Genomic DNA, 16,989 nt, shown 5'->3' with positions numbered 1-16,989 from the left:
GCACAGTTATGTAGCAGATATTCACATAACACAATAAAGAATTGTAAGGTTTAATGGAAAATAACCCATGGAAAATGGCTAAAGGTACTTTGTACTGCCTTTCAATTCAGTGTGGATATACAGTAGCTGTGGCACAATAAAGGTATTTCATGGCCTAATCTGCAAATAAATGTCCTGCTATGAAAATGTTACAGAAGGCCACAGTTGATGCTATCAAATGGCACAAATTTAAAAAAGACACTGACACAAAAATATGGCTCTATATTTCACAGTAGCAGATATTTTAACACTATGAACTGTCTTATGAAATGAAATCGCACAGTGAACAAGCCAGCTTGCTCTTTAGGCCCTTACAATCACAATATCAGTAAGTGGTTACACAAATTATACAAAAAATTATTCATATACTCAGAGTTCTTACTGTCTTATAAACTGGTAGAAAAATTTACATACACAGCATATAAAATACTTGTAAACAGTAACAATAAATATTGAGACAAAATGCCAAATATTTGCATTTAACTTCATACAATGCTTCTCTTAATATGCAGGCTGTCTTAATAACATTGAAATTTGCAACTTTATACATTTGTCTACCACCAAATTCAGCTACAAGTCTATAAATCTGATGTGCCTGCAGTAGAAAATGTAGAAATATGGCGCTGTGCTATGCTGACAATATTTAGAATGAGATTTCTATAAGATCTCTTTAATTTGTGCTTTTCCAATTAATGTCACCAGCTTATTTGCAAGTAATACTGGTGTACTTATGATACCTTATTTCAGAAAATTTAAAAACAATCATTACACACGTTTTCAGGGTACTATTTGTACCTGAAATTTGGCACTAATCAGTAAAAAAAGCTCCTTTATCAGAACTCAACAACAGGGAAATCACATATGTATTCATTCTCATCCTCCTAAAAAGATCTACATTTGTTTGGAATAATGAGTAAGCAGAGTTGCTTCACGTACTATAATGGGCATATTCTTTTTGTATTTCATTGAAAGTAATTGTGATGTTATTTCCAACTTATTTGTTATAATACCTTTAAAAACAGTCCTTTGCATGGCATAATTGCAAGTATATCATTTAAAAAGGTCATTCAGCAACATATAAAACTTTACTTCAAACTTTTGCATTGGAAACTGCAGTGGAGTGGAAAAAAGGCTTTTTCCTAGTTATTGCTTTATGCTCAAACAAAACTATCTTACAAGACACCACGTGTACCTGTGTTTGGTACTGTAAAATTGAAGGATGGCATTTTGAATCACTGGTCAACTCACATACAAATATCCCATTGCTTTTAAAAACTCTATAGTTTTGTGGTGTATATCATATACATACACCTAGAAGTAGGAGTATTATCATTATGCCAGTCTTTCAGTAAGATGCCTCTTCAGCACTCAGTGCATCTGTGTGTAGTCCTTAATGTTCAGTTACCTGTTAAGCCAGCTTTACACAGAATTAATGTCATTTTTTTATAATCTGCTACTCTATATGTACATGTACATGTTCAGTTGTGCCAGATGATGATGATGATGATGATGTAATAAAATCGTAAATCTTAATATTAGAAAAAAACACACTCCATTTATGCAAAATGCAATGTAATGGATATTAGTAGACTAGAGAAAAATTTGCACATTGCATCAAAATTACCATGGGGAAAAAATTTTATTTGTCAGGAGATAAACAAAATTATGAATGAAATGTTTCAACACAATTCCTTGTGCTAAAAGACATGCTTGTGTACCTCCCCCCTTTTTTTATATGGAGGAAACAATGTTTTAGAGGAAGGAGGGATAGAACCGATGTAAAGAGGAAACTGCAGCACACTAACTCATTCAGACAGTTGTGCTGCTCTAAGTCACCCAGTGAAAATAAATAACCATGCAAGACCCAGTGAAATCAAAATACCTTTCTGTGCTAATAACACTATTCTCCTTCTTTATATAAATGTGCAGTCTCTTAGAAGTAAAATCAATGAATTACAATCCTGTTGACTGTAGTGTTACATGTATTAATTAAGAATGGAGAAAAGACTGAAACAGATGTGTGTTCCTATTGGATACTTGCTAGTTACTAGCTGCTGCAGAGCAAGCATTTTACTTTATGGGGTCTCAATCTACACTAAAAGTGACCTTGATTTACACAACTCAGTAACAAACCTTAGTCTTATGTGCCTTGAACATGCATTCAAAGTAGCCAGTATGGTGAAAGCACACACAAAACATTGTAATTGTCTCAGTTTATTGAACTCCAAGTTCTTTATGAGATAGTAGTTACAGAAAAAAATTAATACTTTAATTTTACAGCTGTCCAAATGTAAACAACAAAAATTGCAGTTGATATTAACACAGATATAAAGGTAAAGATAAAAACTGTGAATCACATGGTCAATTCTCTGAAGTCACCGAATTACTACTGTCTCAATGAAAAGCCTACTAGACTAAATGCATCTTGATAACATAATTAGTCGAGTACACACAGACTCTCTTGAATGTGATGTCACAGAATTAGGAATAGTAGATCTTGAAGAGCTATGGGTTAAAACAGAAAGTTCGGCAGGAGGTATGGAAGTCTATGAGAATCTACTGTGAACTGTATGTTAAACCAGTTGTGTTGGTCTGATATAATGGATATCACTAAAACATCTGATAAATGCTTTACTGTTTTCCAAATAGAGATTATGCACATAATAGAAAAGAACTAACTGCCCCACTACAACAAAATGATATAGTACCTGTATTATACAAAAGCAGCATGACATGAACAAACTGCACATCCCACAACTTAACAAACTAAGGATACTACTAACCATTCTGAAAGATAAGTTTCATAAAAGTGGCAGAAACAAAGAAAAGTACATAAATACAAGAAAATTCTACTGATCCCAAATCAAAATTGCTAAGTGCAATGCAAATGCTGAGTATATTTTAAATTCTAAAACTACATGTAAAGCAGCTTGGAATGTCATTAAAATGGAAATTAATAATTGTAATAGTGAAAATAGTAACCCCACTATGATACTGCACTTAATAATTCTACCTTAGCTAAAGAAACCCTGCTCACTCGTGCAAAATGGACAAGAAGTGAGAAATTTAATTGGAGTTTTAACACTTCAAATGATATTTACAAATTGATAAACAAGCTAAGAAATTCAAAACAGAAAGCTATTTTGGTCTCAGTAATTCCATTATAAAATAAATAGCGAAGAAAATCAAAATGCCACTTCTCTCACTGTCAAACAGAGTACTAAATGAAGGAATTTTCCCAAAACGTCTTCACCATTACACAGCTTATGTAATAAAAATTCTCAAATAACTATGCACCCATTTCAGTAGTACCAGACATATCCAAAATAATAGAAAATTGCATTCATAAATAGATATGGAGCTATACTGAATGGTACAAAATTTTAAATGAACAACTGTTTGGGTTCAGGTCTCACTGTAAAAACAATTGAAGCTTTGGCAAATAATGTTTATGAAGAAGACTACAATAGGCTATGCATGCCCAGAACATTTACTTTGGCAGAGCATTTGACTCAGCGTCACAGGACATAATGATCAAAACTGAAGAATAGCACCACAATTAAGATAAATCACTTGATTTATTCAAATCTTATTTAAGCATTACATTATAGCTTGTATAAGCAAATAAGAAGAGATCAGCAATACTCGCAATAAAAATAGGAATACCTCAAAACTATGTTCTTGGACCTTTTCTGCTCAACGCCTACATTAACGACTTTTTGAATTATATACCAAATAAGAATGTACTTTACATTGATGATAACAACACTAATAAGGAGAGCATTTCAAAGCGTACTAGATAACAAAAGAAAAATGATCCAAATGCCTAGTCACTGACGTCAAGCCAATACACTGTACTTTAAGCAGACAAAAACAGCATAAATAATTTTTAACCTCAAGGGAACTGAAAAGGAAACAGTGAAATTACTGCAGCCGGTCATAGTTCAGAAACTCTCTTGGAAAGGACACATCAATTATCTGCACAGCAAATCAGCTTATGAACATTTTTATTGTATAAATGAAGAAACAGTATGAACAAATAGTTGATCCTCCAATCATAATTTGTTTTCTTCTGTCGCTATCTGCAGTATGGAATATTGCTTTGGAGTAATTCACAAGAGCTAAATGCATATTCAGATAACATAAAAAAATGATCAGATGTTTATCAGTAGTATCAGCATGGCATAATGAGTCCCTAGCCTGTACGTATATAACTTTTAATATATGCCACAGGAAATCTGGAAAAATTTAACATGAGATTTGATGAGCGTGTAAACGATACCAGAAACTGTCAGTTGTTGGATTTGCCTTCCTCAAAACTTACTATAGTCCACAATAACTGTAAGTACTTAAGCATAAAATTCTTCATTAAGTTACCACACTCATTTCATACAGTACTACTAATGAAATGTGTCATGTTCACAGAAAAAAAAGTCAAGTCTCATATTAAAATTATTGACAAAATAAGAATACATTCAAAGTCCTGTGCATGGCAAAAGAAGCCACAGTGCAGCGAGTTGACTGGCCAGCCATCAGTACAGCAGCCAGGTTTGATAAATGTAAAGATATAAGCTACGATCACAAAGAGTACCCAGGACATCACAGGACAGTGGTCCATTGATAGGCATCACATCAAAGTGCACTCAGCACACATAACTCTAGTATAACGGTGAGGCCAGCACTTCTTGCTAGACACAGAAGTGTGGGGAAAGAGGGAGAGCCCTTGGCGGGGGCAGCGCTACTTCGTTTAAAGCCAATGAATGACTTAGGATGCAGTGTGTGACCCTATTAAGAGAGGCACCTCTTTCCCTCCACCCAACCTCTGAAGAACTGCTGAAGAAAAAGCATAAGCAGGTCAATAATGTAACAAGAGAGCTTCGACATTACCTTGTGGCAACAGCCGGTGGGTTCGAAGGGAAAATGTGAACAAAACAATGAATTCCATTCAACTGAAGAATTCCTAGAAATTAATCATTATAATACAGGGTGTACATTAAGTTCAGGAACACTTTCAATTATTTATTGCACGAGAACCAAACATTGTACACGTATCATACATATGTGATTTTGAAGAGAAACCCTGAAAGTTTTTTTTCATGTATACTGCCACAGCATGGTTCATAATTTGCTGATAGTCAGCACTAGTCACAAACATGGCAAGTTCAGGTGTGGAGTGCTCTTTCTGTGTGTTGGATTTCGACAAAAACAAGTGTGATACAGCTGCTCTATGGATGTTTAGAACCAAGTATGATAAGAAGCCACCAACAAGGAAGGCCATTTACCACTGGCACAACAAATTTGTTATGACCGGCTCCTGTGCCCAGCAAAGACAAGTGGATGTCCCAGTGTGAGTGAAGTGAATGTGGAGTGCGTATGAGAGACATTCATAAGGAGTCCAAAGAAATTGGTGCGTCGTGCATCCCATGAACTCGAAATGGCTCCAAAGAAGCTCAATGATGATGACAAAGACAAGCATTTCGAGTTTTGTTCACAGTTGCAGCAACTGAACGAGATTGGGGATGGCATTGTTGATCGCTTAATTTTTAGTGACGAAGCCACTTTTCACACTAATGGGAAAGTAAACAGGCATAGTCGTCAAATCTGGGGTACAAAGCATCCACACAAATGCACTGAATTTGAGCATGATTCCCCAACGGTAAACGTTTTTTGTGCCTTGTCACGTCGAAAACTGTATGGGCCATTCTTTTTCGCCAAGAGCACTGTCACTGGATATTCCTATTTGGACATGTTGCAGCAATGGCTGATGCCTCAAATGCAATTGGACTCTCCGTTCATCTTTCAGCAGGATGGTGCTCCACCCCATATTCATCGTTAAGTTTGTGGGTACCCAAACACGGAGCTGTCACAGTGATGGATAAGCCGTGCTACAGAAGTGGACAGCTGTTTCATGAAATGGCCTCTCTGATCACCAGATCTCACTCTGTGTGAATTTTTTCTGTGGGGACATATTAAAGATCTGGTGTATTTACCGCCTCTACCATGTGATGTAGCAGAGCTCTGGGAGAGAATATGGGAAGCAACTGCCACAGTTGACGATGCCATGCTGGGACGGGTATGGCAAAAATTCGATTACCGTATTCACGTCTGCCTGGTCACTCATGGTTGCATATCAACTGTTTGTAAAAAAAAAAAACTTTCACAGTTTCTCTTCAAAATGCAATATGTATGACATCTGTACAAAATTTAGTTCTTGTGCAATAAATAGCTGAAAGTGTTTCCAGACTTTATGTACACCCTGTATATGCTTTTTCTAGGTGATAAAGAAAACCTTTTAGTTCTCAAATGTATGTAATTGATTGTTGCAAACACTTGACTAAAGCCAATCGTATGAAAAATAATGAAAGACAAATAAAGATTCTGAAAAATGTTCCATGTATACCCCATCAAGACAGTACAGTATTGAAAATAAGGTGACATGTTTGTGGCTAGGGCGTGAAATTGTGAGATGATGGTTGTGAGATGATGGTACCATCTGATAGCCACAGTATAAGACAATGATCTCTGCCTCTATTCCAGAGAGAATATTTCAGGCACTGAAATTAAAGCAAAGCTAACCATCAAAATGGACCACTATTATTACAGTAGCATGAGATGGTTGTTATGATACTAGCTGCCACACTTTAACTGACTGTTCCATTCTTCACTGAGAAGATATTCAATGAGTTGTGGGTGATGAATTTTTTGCAGGAGGGTTGGATGTATTATGTTTTGGCTATGAATCCAGAGCAAAAAGACATAAAATATTTCTACTATTCAGCATAAGCCAATATTTAACAAATATGTATTCAGATGTTAAGAATATGGTTGTCACAAGCAGACGAATACCAGCAAAAAAAGTGACAGTGAACTGTTATTTTGAAACTGTTAAAGCTTAAATATTTCTGAAGGAAGGTAAACTGTGCACCACAGAAGACATTTGGAATGGTAAAATATCAGTGAAGGATTGCTGGTACAATAGTAGTACAGCATCTTGACTGCATAAAAGTAATAGCTCTGTGATGTACATATAAAAAAAGAAAAATATCTCATTTATATTACATATACTCTTATATTAAAGTTATCTGGTTTTCCTGTGCAGTCAAACAATAAGTAGAATGCCCAGAAGTTGGCAATTTCCTTCACAGCTGCTAATTACTGTGAATTTTTATTAGGAGACAAAGATAGTTAATCACATTTTCTCCCTATGCATAAAATCATAGTGGTATTTGTATCATTGACTATATAAGGTCTGTTCAAAAAAGTCTGGAACATTCATAATTTCACACTAATGGTGTGTGAGAGCAATGTGCGGTAGGCTTGTGTTTAATGTGTAACTGCTGGAAGTTTCGTTTTATATGTCTGTTAATTATTGTTCAGACCTGTATTAAGCAGAACATTGTGTTGTACAATTTGCGAATTTTGAAATGGAGGAGTTAGAGGAGTAAAGCGTCTGCATTAAATTTTGTGTGAAACTCAAGAGAACCTTTACAGAGACACACCAAATGATGCAGGAAGCCTGCGGTGATGAGTGCTTAAGCTGTATTTTAAGTTATGAATGGTTCATACCGTTTAAAAGTCACTGGATGGAAGTTAAAGATGACCTCATTCAGGACGCTCTTTGATGCCTACTGATGATGCTCATGTCAGGAAGGTCAACAAAATAGTGTATGGCAATCTATGACTAACTGTCTAAGAGAATGCAGAAGAATGTAACATTTCAGTTGGATCATATCATGGAATCCTGACAAAGCTTCTTGGAATGCACTGTGTTGCTGCCAAGTTTGTCCCATGACTCATGAGTCAAGACCAAAAAGACTTTCACCTTGCAATCTGTGAAGAGCTTTTGGTTCGCGAGAATGAGAACGAGATGTTCCTTAAGAGAATCATAACTGGTGACACGTGGGTCTACAGTTATGATGTTGAGACCTAGGTTCAATCTTCACAGTGGGTCAGGAAATATTCTCCAAGATCAAAAAAAGCTCATCAGGTCAGGTCAAGTGTCAAAGCCATGCTGATTATTCCTTTGACTTCGAAGGATCAGTTCATCATGAATTCATGCCATAGGGACAAACTGTTAATCAAATGTACTATCGGGCCATTTTGCGATGCCTGCAAGAAAATGTGAGAGCCAGAAATGTGGCTAGACAATTCATGGGTCTTGCAATATGATAACGCAACCACATATTCATCCGTGTTGGTGCTTGACTACTGCACAAACAACAAAATGAATGTTCTCTCACATCCTCTGTACTCTCCAACCTGGCCCGTGCAGATTTTTTTAAATTATTTTCAAAGTTGAAAACCCCAGTGCAAAGACAAAGATTTGCAACAATAGGCAAGATAAAGGAAAATTTGCAGCGGCACTTTCCATGATCTAGCAAGAGGCATACCAAAACTGCTTCCCGAAGAGGAGACCATGCACAATAAGTAAAAGGTAAGTACAGAAAAATCTTAAGGACAGAGTTCTGGAATTTTTTGAACAGACTGCGTATGTCCGTATAGGTAAAGCTTAATCGTGATCAAAGGATCAAGTGGGATGTTGCACATGGGGCACAAGCACAGACAGGGCACAGCAGTGGAATGAAATTGGCCATGTTGTTTTCGAAAGGAGGAATTTCAGCATTTGCTTTAATCAGTTTAGAGAAACTACAGGAAACCTAAATCAGGATGTCCAGATAGGGATTTGAAGTCCACTGCCAAATGAAGATATAAAAATGCGGAGGAGTCACGTATGAATTGTTATTAATTGTCTGTGCTGGATTTTGGCTCATTGTTAAAAATTTCCAATAATATTAATTTAAAGTAATATCATAACAAAAAAAACCATTCGAAAAATAGTGCTCATATGCCATGATAGTACATGCTGATGAGCATTTTCTGAAAGCTCTGGCTTCTATAGTCTATTAACTACACTGAGTATCCACTGCACTTTCCAACACTATAAGCATATGAATAGTTATTACTTAAGTCAATTGATTACAGAAATATATAATTACAAACTAGATATCATCTGAAAATTTGTTTTTTTCTCCTCACAATATATTTTGTGTCAGATCACAGCAGTTGACTAGAATCTATGAAATACCACCTGCAGTACCTACTCTGGAACAAACACACTAAACATTATGGCATTATAACACGCAGCTTCTGCACGATGTTGCTTCGGCACATCGGACATTCTGTTAGTGGATTGGAACATATACTGCAGCAGCACATATGACCACATGAGACAAATACGATGTCACTCTGAAAAAGATAATTTTGGAAGTAATATTTTTAAGCATAAAGAGTTTGATTGAGCTTATATTTAACAAACTGATGAAAAATTTCAAGGCTCTTATACGCAGCAATGAAAGGAGCATTTAGTAATGTTCACCAAAATATATTGCAGTTGTTTTATAAATAACAAGAAAAATTCAAATAAATCTGTTGAGAATACTGATTAATGCTCAAGATAGAAAAAAAGTATCCTTCTTGTGGCAACAAAACTACAATGATTTCAGAAGGAAGGAAGTGAAACTAGCCAGCTGCATTATAAATTTGAACTGAAAAAATACAGTCAATTTTAGTTTTATTTTAGATAGTTTTCCAAATTGATAAACTGAATATCCATTTCCATATAAAAATTCACAGCAGTTAAAAATAACACATACTCTTATGATGAACAAAATCTGTGATGAACAGAATAATGAGGGATCATGAAATTATACACTAAACAAAGGAAAGGTGAAATACACTGAATATCAGTAGTATGGTGAGTGGAGCAGTAGCTGATGATGGCAGAGGATATAAAGTTATATGGTATTTAATAGATTATAAGACGTACTTTTTTCTTCAAAAAATTGCCTCCAAAATTCAGGTGCAACTTATCCTCAAAATTAATATAAAATGTCTAGTGTTTGATTTAAAATTACTGCCAGTCTTAAAAATGGCCATTCAATGTCGCAGGAAACCTCTCTCTATCTGGCAATACTGGAGTCAAATGGCGGCAGCAGTAGTGCACGAATGCAACGAACATGAGTTGCGGGCATTCATAAGCTTGCTAATACTGTCTCCCTCCCACCCTGCCATCACAATCCCAGAACACTGTCTAGCATATGATTTGTCATTGCAGTCTATGTTCCCAGTGAACTTTAAATGAAAGTTATTGTGTTATCGGTAACAATACAATATTTTTGTTAGTAGCTAGTTTTGTAATGGAAAAACATAAAAGGTATTCATATGATGTGGGCTATAAACTGAATAGTATATGCAGAAGAACATGGAAACAGACCAGCTGAGTGGCAGTTCAGCCCTGCACCAACAGAAAAAAACCATTCGCGATTGATGGGCTAGTGTAGAACTGAAAAATCTGAGGAAAACTAAATGTGCAAATAGAGAACTGAATGAAAATCGCCAGAACTAGAAGATGACATACTGAAATGGATTCAAGGACACCATCAAAATGGCACTGGAATAAAAAATTGATTCAAATTCACACTCGTAAGCTAGTACTACAGTGGAACTTAACAGACTTTAAGGGTGGAGTTGGTTGGTTGGTGCTACAGGTTTATGAAGTGTCATGGACTTAGCATGCAAACCAAAATCAAAATTTCTCAGAAAATGCCACAATTGTATGAAGAGAAAATATTATCTTTCCATCACTTTATTATTCAACATCGAACGAAAACCGGTGTGGAACTAAGCCCAATAGCGAATATGGACAAAACACCTCTGACATTTGATGTGCCTAGTGACAGAACAGTTGCCACAAGCGGTCCTAAAACTGTAACTATAAAAACAAGTGGACATGAAAAAATGCACTACACTGTTGTTCTTTATGTTGTGCTGATGGCAGCAAACTTAATACAATGATCATTTTCAAGCAAAAACAATGTCAACATCAGAAATACCAACAGGTGGTGTTGTTCACATACATGACAAAGGCTGAATGGATGAGGCTGATATGAAGTTATGGAGTAACAGTGTGTGGGAGAGAAGGAAAGGTGTTTTATTGAAGAAGAGTTCTCTTCTTCTTCTAGACCCGTTTAGTAGTCATTTGAAAAATTCTGTGAGAGAGAAATTGAGAAAGGGAAATACAGAGGTTGCTCTTATTCTGAGAGGACTTACTTCACAATCGCAATTTCTTGATGTCTCAATAAATAAACCATTTAAAATGTATATGAGAGAGGAATGGAACAAATGGATGATGGCTGAGACCCAACATGAATTCACGCCAAAGGGAGCTTTAAAATGATCTACAATCAAACAAGTGTGACAGTGGATAAAACAGTCCTCATCTAGAGTGAGAGAAGACATTATCTTTAAATATTTCAAGAAGTGTGACATAAGTAATGCTCTCGATGGCAGTGAAGACCATTTTACATATGGAAAGGACAACGATGAAGAAGAAGAAGAAGAAGAAGAAGAAGAAGAAGAAAGTTCAGATGACGACTTTCAGGGATTTTTAAAGGTCAGTTTGGTTTTATAAACTGAGAATTTTTTTTAGTCTGGCTTTGCAGTCTAACAATAAAATAGTAAAAATGTTATTTTTAAAAGAAAAACAGCTTAAAAATTAAGGTCCTTGTTGAAGTCCTAAGTGTCTTATAGTCCGTAAAATACAGTACTTGTCTTATGATAATAATGTGCAGCACCATACATTTGTCAGCAGAATACTTTTGTGTCTACCTACCTGTCTATCTAGACAAACTACACATTCAGCATCCATATTGTGCGTTTCTGTCTCTGGAAGAGATGGGGCTGATGGCACATCTTGAGGCTCCACACTTGATGTATTACTTGTTTTCTCTTGCAAGTATTCCATTGTGGCTTTTTTAATGGCTGCTCGATCTTCTGATGATTTAATGCCAGCCTACAAAAAAAGGAACTTAAGAAATAAATAAAGCATTTACAGCAAGTGTCAAACCTTTAGTTTTGCTGTAATCACTGGATTCCAAATATGTGGTTAGCAAAATATCTGTTTATATAGTTGTCATAACCACTGTATATTAACATGGAAGTCTGTCAGTTATTTGCTTTATTTCTCACAATTTCATGCGTTGCCTACCACACAATAGCAGGCTAAACTGTCCCTCAAACAAAGATCACACATGCAATTCTTTGCACAGTCAAGTACTGTTGCAACATTACCAAAATTCACTCTGACTCGTAGTCGGCTGATACTTGTACCAGAGTTTCTTTTTTGTTGCATTTCCATTATTGCAAGGCAGTTCAGGTACGGAGATGCCTACAATGGCTTAGCTGACCGATCCTGGCATGAAACATGCGGCCTCATACATTACACATAATAGAGGGCGGAGGGTGTGGCTGGGCCTGGCGAAGTTTTCATCTCTGCCGTTTTTCATTTTCCTGTCTACAACGTTCCTGCTCAAAATGTACGACAGCAGGTGAAGTAGCTATGTGCCATTGTTTACGATCTTCTGCTGCAGCACACCGATTACTTGGGTCAATGTTTAGACCCTTAAGGTTCCTCTCGAGTTATCCTTATAGCACTTCAGAAGAGCACCGCAATTACTTGGGCCATTGTTAGACTCTCTAGGATCTTCTCAAATTGGTCCTTATAGCACTTTAGTGGAGCACCACAAGGCCTTCTAGCTGTGCTCACGTCACTGTATAAATTTTGCCAAGGAAGTCTGTTGTTTCTCATTCGCTGGTCATGCCTAATCCATCTGAGTTGGTGACAAATAATGTTGGCTCTATACTATACATCTTTGCCTTCTCAAGAAACATAGTGTTTGATACAAAGTCATCCCATTTGATGTCCGTAATGTATCCAAGCTTCCGTTGGTTTAAGATCTTAAGATCATGGCGATATAGTGTCCAGGCTTCACAATTATAGAGCAGAGTAGAAACAACTACTGCTTGACACACCATCAGTTTGGTGCATAGTGTTAGATCTTTATTCAGGAAGACCTGATGTAGGAGATGTCCAAAAGCAAAATGTGCAGCATGCTTCCAGTTCTCCCCATCCTCTTCTGAGGAGCAATTAGCTGATAGTATGCTTCATAGAAGAGGAAGTGATCTACTTGTTCCAAAGGTGTGCAGGAACTAGAGATATTGAGATCTGGAAAGGCAGTTCTGAGAGTGGGCTGTGCTAGCACCTTTGTTTTTTGGCTGTTGGTGGTCAGGCCAAACCATTTATATGCAGTACTGAAACAATTTACAGACAGTTGCAGCTCTGCTGGTGTGTGAGCTGAAGAAGCATCATCATCAGCTTATTGTAGTTCAGTTACTGAGTGAGACTTGTGAACCTTTTAGAGTGCAGCCTGGACTAATTAAATAGCCTTCCATCCAATTTGTATTTGAATTCTACTCCTGTCTACAGACGATGTCTCAAAGAGCATGGCTGCTAGGGACAAAACAAACAACGTTGGCGCAAGGACACGTCGTTTGAGCCCATTAATAATAGGGAACTTGTCCGACGTTTTATTCTGGTACAGCACTTGGCCAGACATGTCGTCATGGAAAGCTAACTACAGGATTGCTTTCCAAGTCTTCTAATGTGAAGGATCATGAAAATTGTAACCATCATAAAAACTTCACCTTCTTTGAAGTCTTTACAAAATAGGACTTCAGTTCATAATCTCTGGCTATCATGACTAGTTGTGTCCTTGTGTTTTCTGATGAGTGGTGCATCTTCCCGAAATCTATCTCTACCTGTCTGCCAGCAGTCTTAGCTGGAAGACTGAAGATGTCAGTGACCCGTACCTGCTTAATATGAACATTTGTGTTAACTAAAACTGAAATACTGGAATCAAACTATTCTGATAAACCACAGAAGGAAAAGCTAACAAGATCCTCTCGGGGATTTCCAATTTCCCACCTGAAATCTGCCAACAACCTGGTAGAGAATTTTGCATCACAGTAAAAAAACCTCCATTCTGCCATTCTGGATGCTAAACAGGGTTGCATCACCAACATATAATTTATTTTGACTTCTCGTATGGTGATTGTGAATTTAACTGGGACAGCTGTGAGACAACTGGGATACACTGAAACTAAATATTTGCCACTGATAATAGGAAATCTCCTCTTGAATGCAGTGTGGATTTGGTTCAGAGGCACATTACTGAGCAATTTGTTCGCAGGTCATAAGGCTGAAATGAAGAAGTATATGGAGAAATACTTAGGGTTAGCCATAGGTGCAGTCAAGCTGATGGGTATCAGATCTTGTATTACAGTTGTGGAATGATGACAGATATTTGACATTCAGAAAGGTTTAGAGGACTATGGTGGCTAAGAAACCAATTAAGAAAACAGCTTGTGTAAAAATCATGTTGCATATCTGGTCAGATGCACCATAACAGCATAGGAAAGACTCTTGTGATAACAGTGGTTAGCACACTGGACTTCCATTTGGGAGGACGATGGTTCAAACTTGCGTCCACCCATCCTGATTTAGGTTTTATCTGATTTCCCTAAATTGCTTCAGGCAATTGCTGGGATGGTTCCTATGAAAGGGCACCGCCGAATTCCAACTCCATCCTTCCAAAAACCGATGGGATTGATGACCTCGCTGTCTGGTCACTTACCCCAAATTGACCGACCGACCAAGCAACCAACCAACTGATGTGATGAAACAACAAAATGATTCACACACATCTTACACAACTGTTCATGGCTTGTTCAAGTTGTTTACAATATTTGTACCATGCTGAATCATACTGCAATAGTACAGATTTGACAGAAAAACATGGGTCACCATTTCTGCTTGATATGGTAGAAGCAATGTTCACAGTCCTGCTGTATCTAGGTAACAGTTACAACAATGTAACACAGACAATGATTGTGAAATATTTTACTAAATATTTGAAGAAAAGGAGTCATTTATAAATTTGTAATCTGATTATTTGATACATGTTGTTATGTTATAATATATATTTTACAGAATATATTAAGTGCAAATTATAAAAATGGGATGTACATAAAAAATAAAAAAAGAAATATATTCCACAACAGACAAAAATTTCAATGCAAATGCACAGTTCAGTTTTATGGCCACATAATGGGAATGAATGATTCCAAAAGGCTGAAATGTATTTTCAACATCTTTGACTTACAACCAAACAAAAGAATACTGTTGTATTTGAATATAGGAGAAAATAGAGGAAATGGATATAGAGCTGGAAGATGTGCAAAACTGAGATGTCTTCAGAACAGCTACTATGATGTTTGGGACTTTTTGAGATGAGACATGAACAACTGGTGCTAAATGGCTGGATGAATACTGTGCTATGCATAGTGCATTGATGATAGAACATCTGGCTTGAACAAAATAAGAAATATCAGACCATAATGGTTGTTAGCTCTTCATGGTCCTTAGATGTCAACCAACAAAATAAATACAATAATATTATGAAAAGGATCAATTACTACTTACCAGATAGAGGAATGGCTGGCCTCAGTGGCCAGAGACAGAGGTCATGTGTGTGTGAGTTCTGTATGTGTGCATGTGCGTGTGTGTTGTGTTTTCTACTTTAGAGAAAGGCTTTTTGGCCAAAAGCTAACATGTATAGCAGTCTTTTCATTGTACCTACCTGTGACTTAACATCTCCTCTACATAGTGAGTAGCAGACTATATTTTTCATAATATTGTCATTATTCTATACTGTATTTTCCATTGTTTGATTTCAACAAAATAAATATATGTACACAAAATATGGATCTATGTTATGTTCTACACAGTCCAAATTTATCAGAAAGATATATTTAATACTAATTAATTTAAATACTCATAATCAGATTTTAAAAAGTCATTTATAATTTAATTTTAGATATTTAATACACTTTTATGGCACAGATAGCGGCAGAGTGTGTGTGTGTCTCAAGACTGTAAACTCTACAAGTTAATTTTCTCTACTGTCTACAAGTACTTTAAGACAGTTTTACTGTGGAGTTAGAAAGGCTTAAAGTTTTAGAGAAAAAATTTAATTTATGTTGTTCTAGATAATATCTTTGTCCAGAAAATAGGAGATGTAAGACACCTCCAACGTAATCACTCACAACCAAATTACAAAATACAAAGGTTAAATCTTTGGATGCCAACATGAACTACTATGGTACACCTCTTGTTAAGGGCAAGTCAATCACATTTCAAAGTTGGCCCTAAAAGAAAAATACTTGTCTCAATGGCAGAAAGCAGATACAAAATTTCTGAATCAGACCTGTTGCTGACAGTTATTGATTTACTTCCACCTAATCGTATCCTACTGCTCCTTGATCTGTATCTTGCAAGAATTAAGGTTTTGTTTCTCCATGCCCTTTCCTCTATTTTGTAAGCTAGAGATCTATTCCCTACTGCAACAGTTAACAAAACTAATGTAAATGTCCTTGCTTGTTAGTAATCTGTAAGCTGTGACTCACCGTCCCTTTTATTTCAGAAGACAATACATGGGATGTAACAGCAAAAGCTCATGGCTCATGACTAGAAACATTTCTGACATCCAGTGATGGCAAATTGTAAGACTGTTGGATTGGAGCTGATGTACCGAAAGCTGACAGTGTGTTAGGTGTACTGAGGGTATCACCATCTAAGCTAATTTTTTATTTATTTATTTATTTATTGTTCCGTGGGACCACATTTAGGAGAAGTCTCCATGGTCATGGAACGAGTCAATACATGAAATTATAACACGATTGTAGAAACAGATAAAATGAAATATAAGAAACATATTCAGGCGACAAGTCGTTAGTTTAAATAAAGAAAATAAAAAATGTACACTGGAATTTGCTTAATTTTGTATCTCTTCCAGGAGCTCCTCGACAGAATAGAAGGAGTGAGCCATGAGGAAACTCTTCAGTTTAGACTTAAAAGTGTTTGGGCTACTGCTAAGATTTTTGAGTTCTTGTGGTAGCTTATTGAAAATGGATGCAGCAGAATACTGCACTCCTTTCTGCACAAGAGTCAAGGAAGTGCATTCCACATGCAGATTTGATTTCTGCCTAGTATTA

General features: G+C 36.5%; 1 protein-coding gene across 1 annotated transcript in view; it reads right to left on the bottom strand.

Moving 5' to 3' along the window:
• Positions 1-9,162: 9,162 nt before the first annotated feature.
• Positions 9,163-16,989, bottom strand: part of LOC124612866 (E3 ubiquitin-protein ligase LRSAM1-like) — a 185,757-nt gene continuing 177,930 nt past the window's right edge. The window contains exons 14-15 of the mRNA XM_047141297.1: positions 11,711-11,890; positions 9,163-9,285 (exon numbers count right to left, since the gene is read on the bottom strand). Of these exons, the coding sequence (XP_046997253.1) occupies positions 9,163-9,285; positions 11,711-11,890 (303 nt within the window). The remainder of the gene's footprint in view (positions 9,286-11,710; positions 11,891-16,989) is intronic.

Source organism: Schistocerca americana, chromosome 4 (genome assembly GCF_021461395.2).
Source record: "Schistocerca americana isolate TAMUIC-IGC-003095 chromosome 4, iqSchAmer2.1, whole genome shotgun sequence".
Taxonomy (NCBI): Eukaryota; Metazoa; Arthropoda; class Insecta; order Orthoptera; family Acrididae; genus Schistocerca; species Schistocerca americana.
Note: the sequence above shows the minus strand (reverse complement) of the source record. Positions and strands in the feature narration are given on the sequence as shown.